This window comes from Berghia stephanieae, chromosome 6 (genome assembly GCF_034508935.2).
Source record: "Berghia stephanieae isolate SIO BIC M18660-M18661 chromosome 6, UCSD_Bste_1.3, whole genome shotgun sequence".
Classification (NCBI taxonomy): Eukaryota; Metazoa; Mollusca; class Gastropoda; order Nudibranchia; family Aeolidiidae; genus Berghia; species Berghia stephanieae.
In genome coordinates, this window is record NC_088365.1 from 28,415,794 (window position 1) to 28,441,986 (window position 26,193).

Here is a 26,193-nt window from a genome sequence, read left to right on the forward strand (position 1 = left end):
CAGATCTATAATTCCAGTATCAGACTCTCTCACAGCACTGGGCCCCAGTTTCTCAATATACCTCGTGAACTCATGCTGAGGAATATCACAAAAATTGGGAATTGCAGTGTATGCAGATACACTGCGAGGCATGAGAGCAATATTCTTCGGACTGAAAATCCTAATGTGCTTCAAAAACTCCAAGCCGGCTTCTTTTTTCCCCAAAATTTGCCACGCGATTTGCCAATTTTGGGAAATTTGCCAAAATTTGCGGATCGCCCTGATATTTGCGGCCGCAAAAAATGCAGATGACAGATTAGTAGTAGTAGCAGTTGTAGAAATAGTAGTACAGTTCAACTCCTGGATAACGTCATTGCCCGGGACTGGAAAATTATGTCATTATTCCGGGGTTTTCAAGATGGCGGAAAAAGGGGTGTGGTGAGACCCGTGAATACATGCAGTGCAATGCGCTGACCAGTGTCTCAGAGAACTTAGAACGACCTTAGAATGTGTATTTCTCATGTTTACAAAGGGCATACCAGTTACTCTTTCACTCTCCAATACGTATTGACATTGCTTTGATCGTAAACAGTGCTCCAACGCTATTTAACAAAACTAGGAATAAATCAAGAAAACAAGGGTGAGAATGACTGGTCACTAAAAAGGAGGAAATTTATCAGCGTGTAGACATTGACCCATCCATACAACTATAACCTATACTATAAATATGAATTTCATCAAAAGTTACAGAGATGCAATCCAAAATGTTGTCTCACATCAATTTCTGACATCACATACCACTCGGAGGAATTTCAAAAGTTGAAAGTGTAATTACAACATATGGTGGTTGTGGTAGTCATAAAGATGATGATGTGGTGGTAGAGATGATGGTGTGGTGGTGGTTGTAGTAGTTGTGGTAGGGATGGTGGTGTGTTGGGGGTTATAGTAGTTGTGGCAGGGATGATGATGGGGTGGTGGTTGTAGTAGTTGTGGCAGGGATGATGATGGGGTGGTGGTGGTTGTAGTAGTTGTAGGAATGATGATATGGTGGTGGTTGTAGTAGTAGTAGTAGTGGTAGGGATGATGATGTGGTGGTGGTTGTATTAGTAGTGGTCTTAGGGATGATGGGCGGAGATAATCCACCAATTAGGCGGAGCCCTGAGAAAATCAAGTACCAATAGGATAATATCGCACAAGAACACAGATGCCCACATCTCCTTTTTTTTTTTAAAGGGTTTTACGGCGCTTGCAACAAATTAAGGTCACATCAGCGCCAGTAAAAAAGGAAGAAAATGGGATAGTAAAAAGGTAAGACAAAGGGGAATTGGTTCAAATAGGAAACAGATGTAGATTCCAAGAGCACACTATCAAAGTACTTAGTTTGAGATCACATAAAAGTCTCATCCAGACACAAGCACAGGTCCCCACTATAGCAAACAATTCGGGACCAGAGGTCAAGGTCGCTATACAGGGGTGTCATTATCCCGAGGTTGCACTGTAATTCCATTCCAAGACAAAGTCAGATTCCATTCCAAGACAAAGTCAGAAAGCAACTCGGAAAACAGATATAAGAGGGTAGATGACACTGCTCACCATGGGAGGTCAAAGACCCCACCCAGAGTGAGGGTTTCAATTCTACTTGGACTAGACTGATGATAATATACATAATAATTCTGAACATAACGACGAATCAACTTTGACTAGTGATAATTCTCATTTTGGTTAACTTTGACAAGAGTTAATACCCCTTATGATTATTAAAATTGACAAGTTATAAACCTGTTATGATTGCTAATATGTTATGTTATGTTAACTTTGACCAGTAATAATACCCGTTGAAAATTGTTAATTTTGGCTAGTGTTAATACCCGTTTTGTCTGTTTTAAATTGGAGCTTGTGAAGTTTTCATGTAACCAAAGTTAAGGGAGACGAATGAGACAAAATATCATTTGTATTTTTGGGCTTCACAGCACTCACAACACACCTCAACCCTCAAAAGTTACTTTGATAAATGGTACTTAAAAATGAACACCACCAAATCAGTGGCCACAATTTTCCACTTGAACAACCAAATGGCAAATAAACCCCTCCAAGTAAAAGTCGGTAACACAATACTACCAAACGACGATAACCCCAAATAGCTTGGAGTCACTTTAGACAGACAACGTACAGAAAACATCTCGAGAACTGTGCAAATAAAGTCGAAAAACGAAACTGCCTTCTCAGAAAAGTTGCTGGCACATCATGGGGAGCATCCCAAACAGTATTGAGGACAGCTGTGCTTGGACTCTGCTATAGTGAGGCTGAGTATTGTGCCCCAGTATGGACAAGGAGCTCACATACAAACAAACTTGACACAAAATTAAGAGACACCATTCTAGTGATGGGCGGCTGTATAAAAACCACACCAACACAATGGCTCCCAGTTACCAGCGCAATAGCCCCTCCATACCTAAGAAGAGCACTGTCAAATCAAAAAGAGCTAAACAAGGCCCACTCAATATTGGCAATAAATACCCCCCTGACAAAAATAGTAAAAGACGCCCCACAAACAAATCGACTTAAGTCCAGAAGACCCTTCCACAAATCCGGAATAGAAAACCTTGACATCACCACTGCCTGGACCATTGAATGGCAATTAAACCTGCCAAAAAATGGACAATTCATTACCAACCCCACTCTGCGCCTTCCTGACTTTAAAACAGCAAAAAGAAAACACTGGGTCACCGCGAACCGACTTAGAACCAACCATGGCCGCAGTAAAGAAAACCTCTATCGATGGAGACTCATTGACTCACCAATCTGCCAATACTGCAAAGGGGCACGTCAAACCATCGATCATCTGGTCCTGCAATGCCCAGTAACAAAATTAGAAAGGGGGTATGAAACGATCTTTGAAGCCGGAGATGACCTGACATCATGGATCGACAAACATAAGTTGGAGGTGTAGCCATACGCTACTACTACTACAACACACTTTTAGCTCAGATCGTTTCAGACCCAGTAAAAAGGGACATCATAGAAGTATAGAAATTTAAATCAAGCTAATGATCACTTTTGAATGATTTAAAAAAAAAAAAAAATGTTCCGAAGTCAAGATTTGAGCAAGACTCATGAGTAACTACTCTAGGACAATTGTTTGTTTTAGGGCTTTGGCAAGTTGGGATCATTTTATGACACTTCTTTTTTAAGCCAGATCCCTGCTGGACGTAGCCTCCCAAACAGCTCCCCTCCCCCCCCTCCCAATAAAAAAAACCCCAAAAAACTACTCTCTGGTTTTCAAAATATCTGTCATTTCAGCAACAGTAAAACGAAAATAATAGAATAGTTAAATGATTTTGACCTAGAAAACGTCAGGCAAAAGGGACAAGTTCAACAAAAGTCAGATCTGCTGTTTTAGGGGACAGAATACTACGTACGATATGATGAGATATGACCAAACACCTCAGCACAGCTTTGTATTTAGGTGATTTAGATGCTAAAAATGTTGTAATTAAAAAATAAAAACTGAGACAGGTAAATTTTATATCCGTTATATTGGACAAGATACATTGTTAGCAGAGTGACAAAAACTAAAATTTCAAAATTCTGGTCATTTTAACTTTAACCAATCAACTGGGGTCTCTGGAAAGACACGTATTTCAAAATTTGGCCAGAAATCTCGTCCTTCAAATATCAATCGATTTAATTGAACATCATCTTAGCAAAAATTCTTCACAAGTGATGGGAATAGTGGAAGTTTTGTTCGTTTTTAAGGGTTTTACGGCTCTTGCAACGCATTTAGGTCATTTCAGCACTGGCATTGGTAAAAAGGAAGAAAATAGGATAGTCTACAAGTAAAGATACCAAAGAAAAAGTAAGCCAAAGGGGAATGGTTCAAATAGGAACAGATGTAGATTCCAAGAGCACTCTATCAGTGTACTTAGTTTGAGATCAGGAAAAAGTCTCATCAAGACACAAGCACAGAATCCCACTGAGAGGAACAAACTCAAATGTCAGAGACAGAAAATATAACTAACCAATACGTAACAGAGAGATGATTTACAACGAAAAAAGATATCATCTTCCAAAACTAATACTAAACATTTGACTGTTTTCCTCTCAGCTAAAGACTCATGCAAGGGCCAGGACAAAACCAAGCAATCCCATTCCAAGACAAAGACTGAGAGCAACTTGGAAAACAAATATAAGGGGAAAGAAGACACAGAAAGCGACCCCCTGTCCTCCATGGGGAAAAAAAATGGAAGATTTGTAGGGCATTGAGCAAGATGGCGTCTTACGGATTGCACTGGATATTAATATTATTGAATCTTAGAGGGTATCCAAATCTTGGCATTCGTATAAAATTTTAAAAAAGAAAAATGAGTAAAGCTGGAATCAATAGGGATTTCACATCAATAATAAAAAACAATGATGCAAAGCAAAATCAAGTAGAACAAAAAAAAAAAGAATGCAAACGCCCACTCTATCTCTCTCTTTCTCACACACACACACACATACAAACACACGAGTAGATAAAATCATATAGACAAGCATCATAAAGTTATAAATGTACCACATCTCAGCGCATATAACACACTTTTTTTTTTCTTCTTAAATTTCAAGACCTGATCTTGAAGTGACATTTGAGTTATGTGCCATATTAATTTCAATTTTTAAAACAAAAAAAAAAAACAAAAAATCAAATCAGACCATTCCACCAACTAGGGGAAAAAGAAAAATGGCAATTATAGCCTCAATATACACCGATTTGTGATTGGTCAAAGTCAATTTCTAACACTAATACTATTTGGAAAATCTATTTCTTGCCTCATCTTAAGTAAAAATTCTATTCCCTCTTCTGATATTTTTATATTTACTGACTTTACAATGATTTTTTGTTATAGCAAACTTTACAAAAAGGGTGTCATAATATAGTTTTTGATCTATTATTTATTATATTTTAGAGAGAGCCTTTCAAAGACCAAGTTTTCCTATGTATTGTTTATTCACCTTAACAACAACAGTCCTCTCATTCGCCTTTTGTGTTAAATTGTTTGGGTTGTTGTTTTTAATTTTAAGGATTTTACGGCGCTTGCAACACATTTAGGTCATATCAGCGCCCGTAAAAAGGAAGAAAATGGGATAGTGAAAACATTCAAGATGTTCAATTAAAAGAAGTTGAGGAAAGAGTCAGACAAAGGGGAATGGTTCAAATAGGGAACAGATGTAGAGTCCAAGAGCACACTATCACTGCACTTAGTTTGAGAGCACATAAAAGTCTCATCTAGACATCAGCACAGTATCCCAGATAAATACACTCAAAAGTTTAGAAATCATATGTTAAAATTTAATAACTTCATAACAGAGAGATGATTTACAAGGAAAAAAATATCATCTCCCAAAATTATAACTATGCATTCAACAGTTGCATGCACTCCCAGCCAAAGACTCCGGCCAGGATCAGAACAAAAATAAGTAATCTCATTCCAAGACAATTGGAAAACAGATAGAAGGGGACATAACACGCAGCAATTGCCTCCATGCCCTTTATGGGAGGTGGGGAACCCCACCCAGTAGTGTTACATACATCATATTTTGTTGACAAAGGGCAAACCTGAAATGTCCACATTATATGTCTTTGTAAATTAAATTCAAGCTTCCAAATCCATTTTATCATTGTTGTTACTTTCCTGATGAGATAATTATGTCCAGTAAAGAAATAATCCAACCCAGCCTCGAGTGGGTTCATCAAAAGGTCAGAAATAATAAATTGAAAAAAAATCCAACTGTCTACTGTTTGAGAGTTAATGAAAAAAGAGAATCAATTTATCGAGGCAATGTTATAAGTGGTGATATGTGGTACATTTAATCATATAAAAAGTTCATCTGAGCATCATTACATACTTTGAAATTCAAATGTAAAAAAAAATCATGGCTTAATACTAATCAAATATACCAAAATGGAATGGTAGCACCATAAAACGGTAATAAAAAGTTTCCAACAGCGATATACCCTGAGATTAATTTTTTTTTTTTTGGTTTTAAGGCTTTTACGGCACTTGCGACACATTTAGGTCATTTCAGCACCAGTAAAAAGGGAGAAAATGGGATAGTAAAAAGTTATAGATTTACTATTAAAAGCGCACAAGAAAAGTAAGAAAAAGGGAAATGGCACAAATAGGGAACAGATGTAGATTCCAAGAGCAAATTATCATTGTGCATAGTTTGAGATCACCTAAAAGTCTCATCCTGACACAAGTACAGGTCCACACTCCAATGTTTACAAATCATATGTTAAAAAAATACAATACAATTCATAAGAGAGAGATGATTTACAAGGGAAAAAAAATATCATCTCCCTAAACTATAACTATACATTCGACTGTTTCCCTCCCAGCAAAGGACTCTGGCCAAGGTCAGGACAAAACTAAGTAATTTCATTCCAAGACAAAGACAGAAAGCAAGTTGGAAAACAGATATAGGGGGATAGAGGACACAGTAAGTACCTCCGTGCCCACTACAGGAGGTCAGGAACCCCACCCAGTACCCTGAGATTGTTATGACGACTTTTGTTTCTTTGGAAGACTGCAACCCCCCTCATCCTCCAGTCCACTCACACCCCCACCAATTTCTTCCTGACAACATTCCCCATTCACAACATTGGACGGATCAGAAAATTGACTAAAGGCGAAGGGATAACTTCGGCTTGGACTAGATTTGACAATTTTAAAATATTGATCGTCTTTCACTTTACTTAGGTTTTGGCATTGTTTTACTTCATTCCCCCCAATACTTTCGTTATTATCTTTACTGTTTGTGATATAACTGTTATTTTCATTTAAGCTTTTGGAATATGGCAAACTAAGTGGAATAACATTTATACTTTTATCTCCATTACTCCTGAGTCGTGTCTTCGAGTCCAGACAAGATGGTGTGATTTTCTTCTTTTTATTACTTATTTGACAATTCTCTTCATCACAAACACGACCATGTCCATATTTATCCGCTTGATTCAAATCCAAACTCCCTCCCCCATTTCTGCCCCTATTCTTTTCATTATGAATTTCCCTTGATCTGTCATTTAGAATAATATTTTTTTTGTTCTTACTCGACATGTTGGGCTTAGCTTCTGTGCAGACAGAATGGCTAGGACAAATCCCTGTGTCCAATTCTTCCTTATTCTGTCCCACCAAATCACAGATATCATTAAAATCTACATAATCTTGATCTGTTCCAATATTAAGTTTTGCCCCTTTACAACTTGTTGATTTTGGATTGATTTCACTTGACTCTGGAATATTTGATGATATTAATGATGATGATGATGAAGATGGTTTTATTTCACACCCTATTTCATACAAGACATTACTTTTTATCAGGCAATCGATATCGCTGAAATTTACATGACATTGACGATTGCTGTCAACAAAAATAGCTTCATTTGACTGTGTATCAAACACCTTACTTTCTCCAGATAGGCTTCTTTCTCTGGTAACTTGAATTTGGCTGTCTTGGATGGCACCGAGAGAATAGCAGCATTCCTGTCTTTTTCGACTCTCATCTTCGTTCATTTCCAGGAGATAATCAAAATCGCTGGCCACACTAACCAAGTCATCTTTGTCGTTCAAAGCAAGCAGGTCATCATCCTCTTTCGTTTGTGAAATATCTTTCCCTTTCACTACAGTAAATAAACCTGTAATGGCTTTATCTTCTTCTAAATAAGATTTTTGATTGGTGGAACTACTAACATCATCACCTTTGTTTAATTCCTTGTTGACATCTTTGTTCTCATTCTCCTGTAACAAAATTCTTTCTTCTTTGTCATCCACCTTACCGCCTTCATTCCCAAAATGCCTTAAATCCTCGAGCATCTCAAAAATATTATCGTAATGACCGGTCCCAGACAAATCAACAAGATATTCTTTTTCTTCACCGCTGGACTTGAGAAGTTGATCCTCTTCACTCTTACTGCAAAGTTCGTCATACTGATCCCCTTTATTGAGCAGACACAAATCATCCCCAATCTGTTTTTCCTCACCCTCACCAAGCTGGACATTCTCCTCAAGTAATTCTGACTCCATATCAGCTGTAACAATCCCTAACTCCTCTGTATAAGACAGACTTGACGCCTGTTCTGCCTCTGGGCTATCTATCTCTTTCATCCACTTGTCTAAACCTGAGACATTAACCAGCTCACTGTCGTTTTCCATTAGGCAGCTAACCGCTTTATCCATCAATTCTTTATTACTTCCTTGAGCCCCTTCATTCTTCAAACCATCCTCTGTATCCGGTTGGTCTTTTTCAAACACAACAACACGAATGTCATGTTCAAAATTTTCTTCAACTCCTCCTACATTAGTCATCATTCCTAAACGTTTCTGTATTTCAATCTTTCCTGGTATTTTTTCCATACTTTCTTTTCCTAAGTCATTGGAGTCTCCTGGAACTATTCTATCCGTCTTATTCAGTACACTGCAATCTGTATTTTCATTTTGATGCTGTGTGACGATATCTTCCACCTTTTCCTTCATACAAACAGAAGGCTTTTCTGTGTTTTCTGGAAAATCGGCTACCGACTCTGTCATCACTGAAAACTGACCGTCATTTCCTTTTTCATCTGATTTTGATTCTTCTTCATCAGACAATTCAATGAGAGTCCTGTCAATCATCTCAATGACATCATCACTATCGAATACAAATTCTTCTTCAGACAAAGCGAACACCTTTTCAGCGTTTTTGACAGATGGATCTTTCGTTTGTAGGAATCTCAAATTGCTATTTGCCTTCAATACAAGATCTTTCTTTTCAAATTTTAATTCATTTTGTTCATCAAAACAAGACAAATCTTGGAGCAAAGTTGTCTCCTTCCGCTCCGATTTCCTCTTCTCTTCTAAAACTGGTTCATCATCAGATATAACAATGGTTTGGGTTAACTTAAGCCTTTGACTTATTCGACAAACATGGTCTGTAACATTCAAACCCGAGTAATTTTCTTTGTCAGATTGACTGCATTTCTCCAGCACATCAGTCAATGTACTCTCACATTTCTTCACCTCTATCACAGATTCATCTTCACTTTCACAAATTACAATAGTCTTATTGGGACTTTTGCTATCTTCGCTGCCTGGATCAATCCCTTCACCCTCCCCTTCCAAAATGGACTGACCCACATCACCAACGCTATCACCCGGGACCTTCAAACTATCCAGATTCCTATTCCTATCAATGTCTCCAGCCCTTTCCTCTAAAACGGACCCATCCCCATTGGACACTAGACTTTCATAACCTGTTGTAGAAAGGATTATAAAACGTTCATCTGATTCAACCCCTGACTCCATTCCATCTGCAGGCTCTTGGCTCAAACTTGGTCTTTTCTTTTCTGCTTCACTTGAAGAATGTTCTATCTTGTCATCTCTATAATCAGTTGAGTGATCAGCAGGGGTTTGAGTGACTGCTAGTTCAGGCACCTTCGATGTTTCTTCCTTGACGTCAACTGCATTACTTGGAGTGTCATTTTTGTCCACACATACATCATTATCTTCATCGTTGTCAGGTCCAGCCATCATTTCCTGTTTAACAAGAAGAAACATCTAAATTGGTTTTCAAAAAATGTTTAAATTATTCGGTAGTCCCTTACAACGAAAAAAGGGTCCATGGAACCAGTTTATTCTGGTTTATGTAGCGTTAAGTGGACAGTATCAATTGTTAGCTAAATCTGTCTAAGTGTTACCTCAGCAGCATCTGTACGTCGAATAAGGTGCATTAATTTGAATTCAGGTTTTGAGTTGCAAAGAGCTATATTGTGTTACTATTCATAAACTTTTGACCACAAAAAGATTTTTTTTTTAAAACAGCATAATGGAAGCTCATCAAAATGATATGCAAAAAAAACATTTGAGAAGATGTGTATGATGCATAGCCAGAGACAGCAGATAAAAAAATAAAAGCAAATTGGTGAAAGTCAAAACTTGAAGGAAAAAATTTGTGTCAACACAAAATACAGGATTTCTACCCTTCTGTCTTGGAATTGCTGCTTTAAAAGGCTTTAACATTGATGGAATGCCATTCGGTCTGATTACCAATTCCTATCTTGCAAAAAAGACGTTTTTAGCAATTGCTTAAAAATATTTTGATAAAAAAATTCCTAATCTAAAGGAGAAAAAATCAATATTTCGCCAAATTTTTGACTTTTAAAATAACCTTTATAAATAAATGGGTGACATCCATGAACTTGCAACAAACTCTCTTTTACCTCATGCTCACAATACCCAACACACGCTTAAGATATCTTGGGCACATCCTTGGCATGGAGTCTGATCGTCTAATGAGGCACACTCTCACACTCTCATGGCCCCACCAAAGGAGGCTCAGTCTGTCAAGAGCGCTCCATTTTCATGGACGTTGGAACAAAAGTCTCTCTCAACTTGAACGTATGGCCAAACACAAAAGACGTGGGACCAAATTAGTTGAGGGCCTGAACCATTTGTCATAACAATTGACTGTAGCATCTCACCTTCTAGAAGCCCCACTCAACAGACCTGCCTACTTACTTACTTAGGCCGCCCCTTGGGATGCCCAAAGTGAGCCAAAAGTCTTCGCCATTCTGTCCTGTCCTCCATGAGTGTATGCAGGTCCCGGGTGTTGACCATTCCTGTGTCATCCAGCAGACAGTCAATGTATGTTGTATTCTGCCTGCCTTTGTTTCTGGTTCTTTCAAGTGGTTCCCATAGCACAAGACTGCTTGCAATCTCCTCCTTGCATCTCCAGCAGTGCCCCGCAAGTCTGACTTCTCGGTTGTATCTTCGAAGTCACTAGGGGGAGGTCACCGTAGAGCTCTTCATTTGACATGTACTCTTTCCAGCTTACGTTGAAGACCATCCGCAGCATACGAGTGTAGCAGCTGTCCAGTTGCTTCTCAAGGGCGTTTGTTAGAGTCCATGTCGCTGCTCCATATAGAAGCACTGATTCTATCATTGCCAGGAACAGTCTCTTCTTTATTTCCTTCTGTAGATTTGAGCTCCAGATTTTCCTGAGTTTGTGACAGGTACTCCAAGCCAATGCTTTCCTGACAGAGATATAAGAGGAACTGCTTTGGGTCCAACCTCCTAGGTACTTGGAGTTGTCAACTTCCTTCAGCCATTCTCTGTTCTTTGTCTGTATACTGATTGATCTTTCTTGGTTGTAGGTTTGGAAAACTGCCTACTTGAAAATTTTAAAATTCGTGATTTTTTTCAGGAGATAATAATTGTAGTCTAATTATTTTTTTTTTAATCCCTCACAAAGATCAAATAAAATAACACTTCAAAATCCATAGAATTTTGTAGTCTGGCATCAACCTTCATTTCCAATCATGAAGTTCTGAAATAGGAGCCAAAATTCTGTAATTCTATGAATTTTTCGTAATAGAAGGCAGGTCCATGTACCATGATATGAGTGGAATATGTACAATACTGTACTGTATAAATAAATGGCAGATTTGCAATTTGTAAAAAAAAAACCCAGGAGATATCAGAGTACATCGAAATTGAAAGAAACCCCAAATGACCTGATAGTATTGAGAGGATGTATTCAGGTCATGCTCCTCATCTGGTGTTGTCTTGTACTTCTCAATCAACTCATCCATCATGTCCGCCATCTTGGCTCGTTCCTCAAAACCTTCCATTTCCCCTGCATCAGGGATGTGGGGCTGTTCTCTATACATGGTTGATAGTAAAAGATAGTCAAATAAAAAATGGAATTGGATTATTAGATCTACCACAAGCAACAAACAAAAAAACTTGTAAACTTTTACTTTAGGGGGGGGAAAAAATAAATCTGAATTTCAAGGGAAATGTATGTATATCAAAAATGCATTTTCTTTATCCTGCTTTTTTTAATTGATTAAAAATCGATACAATGTCTTTAAATTTCGTTGCATAATTTTTTATATATATGTATTTTTTTTTAATAACATTTTCAAAGAGTTTATTCTAAAATTTGATTTTAAAATCCAAATGTAGAGTGAAAAAATCTCAATTTGGTCATTTGGGCTTTAAAGATATATGTAACCATATGTAAACTGATTGAATCTTTATAAGTGGCAGATCTGGATTACCATTGAGGGGGGTGGGGGTGTGTGTCCTGATGGTTCAGCACTCGCTTCACACGCAACGGGACTGAGGTCAATCCAGGGTGAAGTCGAGATTTTTTTCTGACCCAATCCCCCCTTATCCACCCAGCAGCAATTGGGTAGCTATTGTTAGATCTGGCAGAAAGTACTTTGCAACTGACTAGCTCCAAAGGGTAGCAAGCAAATGCTATTGTCCGTTTCAGGCTATTTAGAGACAGGGATAAACTCTGGCTCCATGGGCCTTATGGCTCTGAAGGACTACTGGATCACGATTGGTAAATTAACTGCATGTAGCCGATTCAATTGAGATATCTTTTTTTAAATTAACGTTTCAAGTATAACAATTCTATGCAAGCCTTTAACACTCACACTTCTTTGTCAATCTGGATGACCTTTGAACGAACAAACTTGTAATTGAAAAATCTACCCCTTCTACTCCTGGGTTTTTTCTTCTTGATTCCCGGGAAACAACAACTTGTCATACACTCCATTAGTTCTCTTAGATCCCTGAGGAAAACATAATAAAGTGCTATATTAAGAGATCATGTATCATATCATACATCAGTGAAAGGGCTTTAAAATGGACCAAGTATTCCTAAAATGCCCTTAAAACAAAAGTAACAGCTATTGGACATTACAAAATGCATATTCTTTGAGATATGGTTGAGGGGAATCAGCTGAAATCACATAGAGTACTCGACAGTTTCTTGGAGCGAATTATTTATTTATTATTATTACCCTCACCTCATTCTGTAACATCCTCCTACAACGTTGTTTCATCCTTAGATGGAATCTTTAGGGAGGTATTCTGTATCGTCCGGGTGAAATCCTCCTGGACGATACAGAATACCTCCCTGAAGATTCCATCAAAAGATGAAACAACGCTGTAGGCAGATATAACAGAATGAGGCGAGGATAATAAATAAAAAGCCTTTGAGATATGTATTTCAAAGCAAAAAGTTCCCTCTCAAGGTCATTATTAAATTCAATAATATCTTGAGCATTTTAGTTTGAAATTTCAGACCATTCCATGTTTTGGCAGTATGAAATATAATAAATGAATTCTTCCTAACTGAAGTTGAAATATAAATTGAAAGAAATTAAAAATATCATATCCTGAAAAAGTTTGGTGCAGAAAGGGACCATTTTGGTGGATAGCAATGCTACACTCCCCAGGTATTGTAGTAAAAGTGGATAAAGTTTACAAAGGAGACTTGACCTTTTTTTTTATACAGTGCAATATCCACTAAACCTGCTCAAAGGGCTTTACAAGAGGTTCCTAGCCAACAGCAACACTTAACATGAAGGACAAGACATGACACCTGTTAGGCGATATTACAATTTTCTTAGTCAGAGGCAACATTGTTAATGGCCAGGTACTAACTTTACGCACAGGTACAGTGAGAAAATGTGAGTAAAGAGCCTTTTCTAAGGACTCAACCATGCACCATTCAGAGCAGTACTCGAACCCAGGACATTCCAATCCAAAGGCGAGTGTCATAGAACTAGGCCACCTAGTCGCATAATAATGAACAGATCACTTGTACTGTGTCAAAACGAAGTGGCAATTTGAACTGGAGTCTGAATAGTGTCTCATGGCTATTCAGACTCCAATGTGTGCGCGCAAACACTTGAGGGGTGGGAAAGACACATTGTGGCCAGTGGGAAGAGGTGGAACTGATAAGTAACAGAAAAAGAGTTCAGAAGAAATTATGTTTTGCCCATATTAGTATTAGACTGACTCAGATCATAACCCCTGATTCGGACTGTAGAAGGATTGTTGCCTAACACTATCTGAATATGTAATTTTTAAAAAAATAAAATTGTACTGATTTTGTTTTGACACCATGAAATAAATAACAATGTGAAATTGAATGTAAGCTTCAATTTAATCTACGAAAACAGATAGTTGGGCGCAGGGGAGACCATGATACGAGATCAAAGAGAAAAGGCTGCAGCACTTGGATGATGTTTTTTAAAACTATCCTATTTTCTTCCTTTTTACCCACACTGATGTGATCTAAACGTGTTGCAAGCGCAATAAAACTCTTTACAAACAAAGGCTTTGTATTCATCGATGTACTGCATTGTACTCAACAGTAAGTAGCCCCCGCCCCAGAAAGGTAACCGGATTTTTTTGGAACTACATAAGAGAAAATTGAAGAACAAAGAAGAAAATGAAAATAATTTTTGTGTTGCCTGCCCCCCCCCCCCCCCCCCCCCCCCTCCCTCTCTCTCTCTCTCTCGTTCTAAAATAACAATAAACAAAACCAAAATAAAACAACAAAAACTGCCCTCCTCACCATAATTTAATAGTACAAGAAACAGTTCCATTGTTTTGCGTCGGAAGACCAAAATCGTGTCTTCCTAGCAAAAATCTTTAAATATTGTTAAAAAATAAAAATTAAATTTTGTGTCGGCGACCGGCCGATAACTTGCAATCTCTTCTCTGACATTTTTTTCGTGTGGGTGGGGAGGGGTGATTATAGCCTAAAAAAATACCACTTGCCCCCCCCCCCCCCCCCCCCCCCCCCCTCAAAAAAATTTAAAATAAGAAAAAAAAAGAAAGAAAGAACAAAAACAAACAGGCAAGAATAAATAGAAGAAAAAACTCGCCTCTTTAACATAAAGAAACAGTTCTATAAACGAAAATACGGTTTTACGAGCCATTTTGTAAATAAAAATAATGTGAAACAGAAAATAAGAAAAGAAAAGTGGAAAAAATAAAAAGGAAAGAATGAAAGAATTAAAATTGAATATTGAGGAAAATAAAACATAACTCCATTATAATAATCTCATCTCTGAAGCATTATCATTGGTAGAGGTTTTAATATTACATTTTCCATCTATTAAAACCTATTATTATAACTATAAAATAAAACTTATACTGATAAGATCAACAGATCAATTTTGCTCCCACCCACTACTCCCTCAGTCTAGCTTTCTCTCATCCCACTAGAGGGAAGAGAACACTGTCCATCCCAATCTTGATGCTGGGGATCTACTAACATGACTACATGATGTCTGTTTGTACCATTGTGCCTCCATCAAAACCGTATGTGTTACTGATAGTAGCGACAAATCAAACGGATCAACAGGTCTCCTCCTCCTCCTACCAACGCTCGGCTCATGCCTCCTCTCAACGCTTCATTATCTTTTTTTTTTTTTTCCATGCTGCTGGAGGGAAGAAAACATTTTACATGTCTAAATCCTACAAATTTAAGAAAGTGCAAAAATTAATCTTGCTTGATTTTGGAATTTAGTTTTGTTGTTATGAAAAATTATTATAACTAGAGAAGGAACTATGAACGTTTTTGAAAACTCGCATTTTGGGACATGACACTGTCACTGATGACACCTTTCGTATCAAATGAAAAGAATTTACAATGTAGGTAGTAATAACAAAAACCTTCTGTTAAATAAAAATTTAAATATAATAATTTTTTTTTTTTAATAACGAGAGCGAAACGTGTATTTTTTTCTTTCAAACAGCGCTTACAATTTACAAGTTACGATTGAGACTCAAGACATGCGAAAAAATTACCTGCACTTGCGGCCCATGTTTTTGTTGCGCTTTAACGATGATAATCTTCTATTTATTGTACATTAAAAGGGCCGCAAGCTCCTCCTTTAACAACTTATTACAAAATATCCATGAACACAATGTTTTTCTTGTAGTAAATCTCTCCAAAAACTTTGTAAACTAAGTTTTGTTTCACGACTACTAAAATGAATGAAGTTTGAAATAGGGAATTAACCCACACATGCCAGATATTTATCACAAAAATAAGCCAAAATATCACGAGGGGGAAAACGCTAAATTTACCTAAGTATCACTAATCCCATTAAAATGGACGTGTAGATTTCTCATCACAATGCCTTGACTAAAGAAAAGCTTGAAGGTATCGTGGATGGATATAGGTAGCATCCAAAAAGGTTACAAGCAAGACAACAGCATCAAATCCCGTGCTCTGTCAAATTGGCAAAAGCGCGGGTCTCAAAAACAGCAATCTGGTAGTCCGAGATTACCTGATTTTTTTTTTTTAATCTCCCTTTTCCAGAAATGCATCCAATTTTTTTTAATGAGAAAAAAAAAGTGACTTTCTAATCTCCCTTCCAAAAATTCAAACCTTTAAAAGATAATTTAAAGAAAGACAGAATAAAGAATACAAGCTCCAAAGTAGAGATAGCTATGAACAGGTTAAATGACTCCATCATCATCATCATCATCATCATCATCATCATCATCATCATCATCATCATCATCATCATCATCTAATAATAATAATAATAATAATAATAATAATAATAATAATAATAATAATAATAATAATAATAATAATAATAATAATAATAATAATAATAATAATTATAACAACAACAACAACAACAACAACAAAAACAAAAAACAAAAGCAGAAACAAAATCAAATTCAGCAAAGTGACGTTTAAAAAACAACCAACCAACCGTCCAACCATCCATCCAACCAACAAACCACTCAAACAACCATCCATCCATCCAACCAACAAACCACTCAAACAACCATCCATCCAACCAACAAACCACTCAAACAACCATCCATCCAACCAACAAACCACTCAAACAACCATTCATCCAACCGACAAACCACTCAAACAACCATCCATCCAACCAACAAACCACTCAAACAACCATCCATCCAACCAACAAACCACTCAAACAACCATCCATCCATCCAACCAACCAACCAACCATCCATCCAACCAACCATCCACCCATTCAGCCAACCAACCAACCATCCATCCAACCAACCATCCACCCATTCAGCCAACCAACCAACCATCCATCCAACCAACCATCCACCCATTCAGCCAACCAACCAACCAACCAACCAAACGACCATTCAACCAACCATCCATCCACCCATTCAACCAACCAACCAACCATCCATCCAACCAACCAAACAACCATCCATCCAACCAACCAACCAAACGTACCGATAAGCCAGGTCGAAAGACGCAGGGTCCTGTGTCTTCTTTCTCTTCCTAGAGTCTCCGTCATCATCGGCAGGTCGGCTGTAAGGATGAGCTCTTCTATTCCTTCTCTCCTGTGCTTTGCCGTCCACTTCTCTTCCACGAACAGGACCGGAGGAAGAACTCTATACGTAAAATAATAATAATAATAATAATAATAATAATAATAATAATAATAATAATAATAATAATAATAATAATAATAATAATAATAATAATAGCGCAATATCAACTAAACATCTTCAATAACTACAGTCCCCTTAGCAGCGTAACCGCCATGATCATGCATACAGTTTGGATGGACTCCCTTGCAAGACAGATGGAAAGAACGACGACTAATTCTTATGTTCAAAATTACAAACAAAATGACGGCCGTCTCACCAGAACAACTAGACATACAACTAAATTCACAAGCACTCAAAGAAAAACCCACTCAAAAACACTAAAACACCAATCTACAAACACTATTACCGGACCGGGAATCATTTTCACACCAGAGTTCGGTGAGAGTGCGAGTAAAGAGCCTTTTTTTTGTTTGTTTTTTTTTGTTTCCGATAACTTTCCGCCGTCACTAAACGTAGTGATACGATAATCCAATATAAATATTAAAAATAAATTATTGTCAGATTTTTTATTAATGGCGCGTGTTTTTCTGGTGTTTCTCTGCTGTCCCTCTAACAAAATTTGTACAAATTTGTCTCAACCTCTGAATCAAATTGTCTTAACTGAATCTAGATTTTGGACCGTATTGATGCCATATTAAAAAAGTTTTCTTCTTTAAGACCTATAAAAAAAACTACTTTAAAACAGCTGATATAAAATTAGAGATTTTACACTGTAAATAATGAAAACAAGTTACGCACCACAAAGTATGAATGAATTCATCGTATTGCCACAAAATCTTGTGCTGACGTCGTGATTATGAGTTCACGTCATATTTCTTTCCAAATACACTGTATTAATAATTCGCTTTAAGTGTTATAAACATACCACTTATGTAGTTTGTATTAAATTTTGAATGTGTTATTTATGGCATATTCTCTACATCATGTCGCAATTACCAAAGACTGATATGAAATCTCCCGCTTTAAATCATTTGAAATAGTGATTGTACACTCAATATTGTCAAATTAACAAACACTGTTTATATAACTTTGACAAATTTTTGTCTATGCATGAACGTTCTAAACATGGCCTTTAAAGGTTTTAAAAACATATTAGGCTCTTAAACAACACCATACGCTACGGAATCTCTATCGGTTCCACTCTCGTAAAGCTGCGAAAAGAAGTCTTCTTGTATCTATCGATAAGTCATTTAAGAGGACGGCAATGGTTTTGGAATTTCACAATCAACCATGAGAAGATCGTTATTGAAATACGACCGAGAGATCACCAGTGTAGAACAACGTGACAGGAAAAGGATCATAGATAACTTTGATATATGGATATCATCCAAAGATGTATGGGTGAGCGTATATATACATCCGAAAAGATATTGGACGCCTGATTATTCAAGCAGAAAAAGGCCCATGGGTTCTGGGCAGAGAATCATTGTTATTCATGCAGGTGGTGATGATACTGGATATTTAAAAGGATGCCATGCCATTTTTTCTTCTCTGCATCATCTCGAATATTATTCTGGGGTCAATGCAAAGGTGTTTTAAGACTGACTTAATTTCGTTTGCTGCCCTCCATTGAAGCACCCAGCTGTATTGTATTTTGGACAAAGCTACCATTTGTTAGCCCATGGTCACTTTAATATATAAAAGCTGACATGATTTCATGGTTTCAATCAGACAGTACTACATATTCTGACCATTTATCAAAAGACTAACTATACTCTTTAGTATAAAATAAAAAATAAAAAAAAAAAAAAAAACAAAATGAACCAAAACAGCTTTCAAAGCAGACTGTCTAATCAGGGAGTTTTGACACGAGGTTACGCGACTTCCTCCATATCAATGTGAGCGCAATCCATCGAGATCATTGGACCTAAGTAGAGGGAAAGATTGAGAGGAGGAACACCAAATTTACTCTCACCGACGAGGCAATAAATGATATAGAGTAGACCGAGAAAAGGCATGCCTCAACCTTCGCAAACTAGAGGAAAATTACATTTCATTTAGAGTGATGCTCGGATTCTTTCTGTAGTCGATTCATTTCTCCTTTTCATCATCCTCGTAAAACTGTACTGATTGATGTGTCCAGTATTTCTTGATTGTTGTTGTTGTAGTTGTTGTTATTGTTGAACACATATTTGTGGAGACACTGTCTCATAATTGATGAATTTTTACTTTTGACCGGTCTACATAAATTCATGTAATCCGCTCTGGCTATTTCTCAAACTTTTGCAATCAAAATTACATTGGAAGCGCGTTATGTTCACTTTCGTTTGTATTCACCAGTAATGTGTATTGATAATTATAAAATGTAGATGTCTGATAGTTAATAATTGCTATTCGTTGCTTCATATTCAAATACTGCACGTATATCGTTTAAGCTTCAATTAACCGAACACTCCAGTTTAACGAATTCCTTCAAAATGGATATGCGGAAAATTCATAATTTTGGTAATGTAAATCTTCTACGAGTTCCGATCCTCACCTGTTATCGATTTTAATACAGCTGTAATAAACGAACTCCTTTCCTATTGTTTTAAAATTCATGAAAAAAATATTTTTTATTAAGACAAATTGATTCAGAGGTTCATACAATTTTTTGCAGCTATGCATGGGGGGGGGGGGGGGGGGGGGGGGGGGGGCAGCTGAGAAAAAGAAAAAAAACACGCACCATTTATTAAAAATCTGACTATAATAAATCCATACAGTAAAAATCCGCATAAAATCAACACCTTCTGTTGATCCCAACTTTTCTGTTCTTTAAATCTAAGCGTGTTGTGTTGATAATGAATTAAATCAACATTGCTTAAGGTCAACAAATCTTTCTGGTACCAAGGTGTTTGCTTTATCAAGATTCCACTGTATGTAAGAGAACTTTTTCTGTTAGCTATGACTTGAACGAAAAAAAACCAAAAAAAAACAAACAAACAAACAGAAACAACAAAAACAACAAAAAGAAATTGCCTAGATTGAAATTGAAAAACAACCCCCCCCCCCCCCCCCCCAAAAAAAAAAAAAAAAACGTAATCTCTCGGGGTTAAAACATAGATGACGTTATGACCATTTAAAAACAAAACAAAAAAACTTCCGTTTTCAATAAGTTTTATTAAATTAAAGATCTTTATATTGATCTCATCGTTCGTAATGTAATACGAAAATACAAGGACGCAGGCCTGAAAAAAACACGCGATAACCCACCCAAGCAACACAGTTGCAGAGCAGAGCTGCAAAAACGAGCTAAGGGGATACGGATGACTGTCAACTGTTAATTCTTTTATACAAGGAAAATACGAGATGCCGTCTGTTTCCATGTCCAGTAAGTAGACTAACAACAATCCAATTTATTTTTCATCCATCTTATGTCTAGGTGCCGAGGCAGTTGGATATTCAAAATCTAAGAACACTGGTACTGGACATAGATTTATGGAAACAAATTACTGAACTGGATACTAGAAACAGACTGACACACTGGAAGTAAGTAACACACACACACACACACACACACACACACACACACACACACACAAACACATTCACAGCAAGCGTCCGTAGAGACAGTGCAGCCACATTCATTCATTCAGCTTTTGTCGCAAGTTTGGCGCCTTTTAATTCATGTATATTTGTAGTTTATAGAAATATTCATAACAATAGTCACTGATTGTCGCCTGCTATTCATTCTCACACTGAAGAATGAGCTGAGAGGTGTCGTGCTCAACGTAAGTTGCCATAATTTTGTGAGTAATTGCCACAGGTCACAGATCACGCTCAACATTGCTTGACCTTGTCACAAGACAAGACACTGTAATGATAGGCCACGAGGCGTAACTTACATTTGTTAGAAAGAGTGGAATTTAAATCGTATAACAACAACAATAATAATAATAATAATAATAATAATAATAATAATAATAATAATAATAATAATAATAATAATAATAATAATAATAATAATAAGTATAATAATAATAATAATAAGAATAATAATAACACTCTGGACTGTAGAGTTAAGACTTAAGTATACGTTTGTATTGGAGAAGAAAAAAAAAAAAAGAATACAAGCAACGTACCTGTGAACCTTTTGGTGACTTCTCTAACACCTCATTCTTCTTTTTTGGGACTCTGCAGTTTCCATTTCCAGGCGATCTTCGAGGTGAGGTGCATTTTTTGAGACTGGGTGCTGTCCCCTTTTTAACGTCACTGGATGATGGATTGGCGCCATCTTTATAGCTTGACGTCTTTGAGGGAGTAGAAACTGGCTTGCAATTGGCCTTGGAAACTTTCGACGCTAAAGGGGTTTTGAAGACATTGATCAGATCTGATTCGACGCTGATGGGATGGCTTGATTTCGCGATTGTTGAAGTTGTTTTTGGTGATGATGATAATGATGAAGGCAGAGCACTAGAGTATGACGATGAGAGGGGACATTCAGTTGGAGTGAGGTCGATAACAGACGGTGGAAAAGGTCTTGTCACGGTGGCACGAGAACAAGACGTTGGAAGCGAGCAGTTTGTTTTGAAATTGTTAAACTTGTGTTTGAGTGGAGGACAGAAGTCAGGGTATTGCCTGGACGTGATCAATAAAGGAATGTTCTGTTGCTCTTGTTGCTGCTGCTCATGTTGTTTGTTGACAGTTCGGCTGTTTGTTTGATGGACAGGATATCCGGGAAGGGAATCGGATTCTGGCGAAAGAAGGCAAGAAGCAGAGACTGGGCATGATTTTTTACCGCGGCCGGATGGTGATGATGCTGAGTTTGTGGATATTCTGGATGAACGACCATTTCGCTGGAGTGTTTGTGGAATGGATGTGGCTGAATTGGTGGAGTTACAATGAGGAATTTGGCAAGGAGTATTTTGAGATGGTTGAAAAGGGTGAAATACGAAAGAAGAACTACTGTTTTTGGTCTTTTTTATTTCATTCTTATGATGTTGTTGAGGTTGTGAATTCACACTCTGATTGGAAGACGATGACGACGACGACTTGGACAATGATGTGTGTGGAATTGATGACAGGGGATGGGATTGTCGCTGTGGTCGTGATGAAGACGAAGATGATGATGATGTGGATTTATCAATGATGAAAGGCAGTACAAAGATGTTGAGAGATTCAGGACAGATAAACTGATTGGAAAAGCACAACACACCCTCAGGAACGATCATCAGTTCATCCACAATGGAAGACTTAGTAATAGTATTGTCATTGGTCATGCGATTCCGATACCCATTAGACTGGCATTTCTCTGGACAGTGGTTCATATCTGTCATCGGAAAAGTTGAAGACCCCGTATCTCCTGGTGCTTTGTGACCATTCGAAATGCTCGTCTTACTGTCAAATCTATATTTACTGAAACACTCACGTTGCATACGGGGAGCCGAGACACCCTTGTCCAAGTCAAGATTATCCTGTTTATACGCGTTTGTCCATTTTCTAAGTAGGAAAGACGCAAGCCAAAGAGTTGTATTTGTATCGACAGTAAAATCGGGACATAACAAAGTAGAAGAGTCCTCGTGATGAGCAGTGTCTGAGGATTGATTGCAACAACATTGATGTTGTTGACGGGACCATTCCGATTCCCATCGAGATGGAGATGAAAATGAAGGGAAACGACCCATAATTTCTATTCCAGAATGGACGATGAAAACTGTGGCTTCATCCGCTCTTAGACATTCAGAGTCCTTGAAGAAAGAAAAATCTGCACAGATGCGAAATAATTGAATAAATAAATTAATAAATTAATAAACCTTGCCAATAAATACATTGATTAAAAAAGTAAATGAATAAGTTGATAAACAAAAAAAAAACATAAACATATAAATTGATAAATAAAAAATAAAAAATATATATAAAAAAGAAATTATATTATATATATATATATATATATATATATATATATATATATATATATATATATACATATATATATACATATATATATACATATATATATATATATATATATATAATATATATATAATATATATATATATATATATAATATATATATATATATATATATATATATATATATATATATATATATATATATACATATATATATATATATATACTATATATATATATATATATATATATATATATATATATATATATATATATATAATATATATATATATATATATTATAATATATATATAATATATATATATATATATATATAATATATATAATATATATATACATATATATATACATATATATATAATATATATATACATATATATATATAATATATATATATATATATATATATATATATATATATATATATATATATACTTGCGATCAAAAGAAAGTATACGCATTTAAAATCGTCGTTACTTTTTTATCCGTTGACGTAGGCTAATGATTTTCCACTGAGTTGTTTACCATTAGCCTTTTTGTGTACCGATAGTCAATGATTTTGGTTTTGACCTGAAATTCGCTCACCACGTCGCGCACGTGCTAAACTAACCTTTTAGCCCCTTACTGTGGACAGAAAGTATGTAGATTATTTTTTATTTTTTTTTGTCACCCGTGCCTTCTTGAACTATTTTCAAGGCAGGAAAACACAATACAAAATATCATCCATCAATCTACGCGATGTCACGACTTAGTTTAGAACAACGTGCACTGGCCATTTGTCATCTTCAAGCTGGACAGTCTGTGACCAATGTCGCAAGAATGTTTAATATCACAAGGAGAACTGTATATTCCTTAGTGGATCTATTTGAAATAACACAAACGGTAACAAGGTGAGGACCACATCCTAAATCTACGGGATTGTTTTAGGACGGCGACTGAGACTGCGCTATAGTTCCTAAGTACACGAATTAGTCGACACACTGTTCGTTGCAGACTTAGAGAGCATGACATAATCGCAAACGTCCGTTGATACAACTTCTTAGCGCACATCACCGGTTGGCCCGTACCATTAACATCTCTAGTAGATGATAATGGCCCGTACTCATCTGCGCTGGACAATGCATGCGTGGTCATTTGTTCTCTTCTCAGATGAATTACGCTTTGTGATTGGAAGAAATGACGGTAGATTGCGTTGTTACTGTTACCGAAGATCACACGAGTGATTTCACGATTCCCGTATCTTGGAATCCCCAAACAGAGGATATGGACAAGGGATGGTGTGGGGTGGAATAAGCAGAGACTATAGGACATCTCTAGTCCAAGTAAATGCGTCCCTAACCGGTGTAAGGTACATCCAGCACATGTTACAACCCCATGTTATTCCATTCTTTAATGAACATCCTAAATTTTCACTTCAACACGACAATGCACCATCCCACCGAGCTATTGTAACAAGGGATTTTATAGCAGCAAGTAATGTGAACGTTATCAGCCTGTGGCCTGCAATATCCCCCGATCTAAATCCGATAGAACATCCGTGGAACACAATCGGCCGCCAAGTTCGTTCATTTGAACCGCAAAATGAACAACTGTTCAATGCTGTGATTGGAGCAAACGGGGGACATACTCGTTACTGATTGAATTAGGTTCACCTTCACTTCAAATGAAATGAACGCATATATTTTATTAAAATGTCATTGTTTGTCAAAATGATAGTGTATGTTTTGACTTGTCACTTCCCTTTTTGAAGATCATGTTTTAAAAAGTCTAAGTTGCATACAAGATCAACCATAAACGTTACAAATTCTAACAAAATTAAAGATAAATGATAGTACTATGATTACACATATGTTTTAAATAAACCAGAACAATATTTAATACCAATTCCGTAGGTAAAACAAGTGTATACTTTCTTTTGATCACTAGTATATAATATATATATACCTAAATGGGATTGGAAACAACCAGTTATTATACATCACACTTTTTTCCCCTATTGTTCTGATATTCATTTCGGGCAGTCACCAGTGATGTCTTTATTCCGTATTTATGATACACGTAGTTATAGTTATAGGATAGGTGAAACTGAATCAATCCTTTTGAAGAATACAGACATAGAGCGATATATCTAAAGGGCGGCTCTATTTCTCAGAACGTTCGGGAAAATAAACTTAAACTCTATTCCTCCGAACACTCTGGAAATAAACTTGAACTCTATGTCTCGGAACATTCGATGAAATAAACTTGAACTATCTAGACGTCTAGATACTCATTAAAATGTCTGGCTAAAACTAAAAACGATCTCTATTTCTCCAAACGCTATGGGAAATAAACTTGGATGATGATGATGATGAAGATAAAGATAAAAATGATGATGGTGAAGATAAAGATGATGATGGTGGTGGTGGTGAAGATAAAGATGATGATGATGATGATGATCCATGATGAAGCAAAAGGCAAAACTACTCACCCCAATGTCAATATTGTAAGAACGTTTGTTTTTTTTTGTTTCTTTTTTTTTTTTTTTGGTTGACTTTTGATTATGACAACAAAGGATTATTACAGAATTACTACTTTAAAAACAAAAGAAAAGTTCATTCATAAAGTCGGGGGCTAGCGCGAGATTTTATAATAATGATAATAATATTAGTATCAGTATCAGATAGCTTTACGTAAGTAAGTCGCACCGTCAAAAACTTTGTTACAGTTACAAGTACAAGGGTGTGGTTTTTAAAACTATTTCAAATAAATACTGCCGCGCTTTGTCTTTGGCCGATCCAAATGAAAAGAAAACTATATGAGATTTAAACACTTTGTCTATTCAGTCTATTCCACTTAGAAAACATAAAAACACTACCACGAAATCTGGAACTGGAACAATCTCAACAACCTTTATAAATTTATAGAAACAAGATTAGATATATCTATGCAAAATGGTTAAAAGACAAAACTGAAACTAAAACTAAAACTTTTTCCAACCACATAATTATCATGATGGAATTCAAGTCTTTCAAACTCCTACAAGGTCGTATACACACTTATTTATCTATGACCAACACATTGAATGAACTTTAAAACTGTGTGGCCATCGAGAATCGAGAATCTCTCACACATCACAGCTACATTATTGTGT

General features: G+C 36.5%; 1 protein-coding gene across 1 annotated transcript; it reads right to left on the reverse strand.

The window, feature by feature from the left end:
* Positions 1–5,985: 5,985 nt before the first annotated feature.
* On the reverse strand, positions 5,986–26,193 carry LOC144974790 (uncharacterized). The gene is made up of 6 exons (XM_078918054.1): positions 25,531–26,193; positions 21,269–22,890; positions 17,047–17,207; positions 12,440–12,577; positions 11,507–11,654; positions 5,986–9,530 (listed from the first exon to the last, which is right to left on the reverse strand). The coding sequence occupies exons 2-6, from the start codon at positions 22,808–22,810 to the stop codon at positions 6,519–6,521; spliced, it is 5,001 nt and encodes a 1,666-aa protein (XP_078774180.1). The 5' UTR covers positions 22,811–22,890; positions 25,531–26,193; the 3' UTR covers positions 5,986–6,518.

Excerpts from the sequence above, each read along its gene's own strand:
- LOC144974790 (XM_078918054.1), bottom strand. The coding sequence starts at position 22,810 with ATGGGTCGTTTCCCTTCATTTTCATCTCCATCTCGATGGGAATCGGAA. Across the intron at positions 12,578-17,046 it reads TCTTTCGACCTGGCTTATCG|GGATCTAAGAGAACTAATGG; the intron begins GTACGTTTGGTT and ends TGTTTTCCTCAG. Across the intron at positions 9,531-11,506 it reads CATCCTCTCAATACTATCAG|GAAATGATGGCTGGACCTGA; the intron begins GTCATTTGGGGT and ends CTTGTTAAACAG.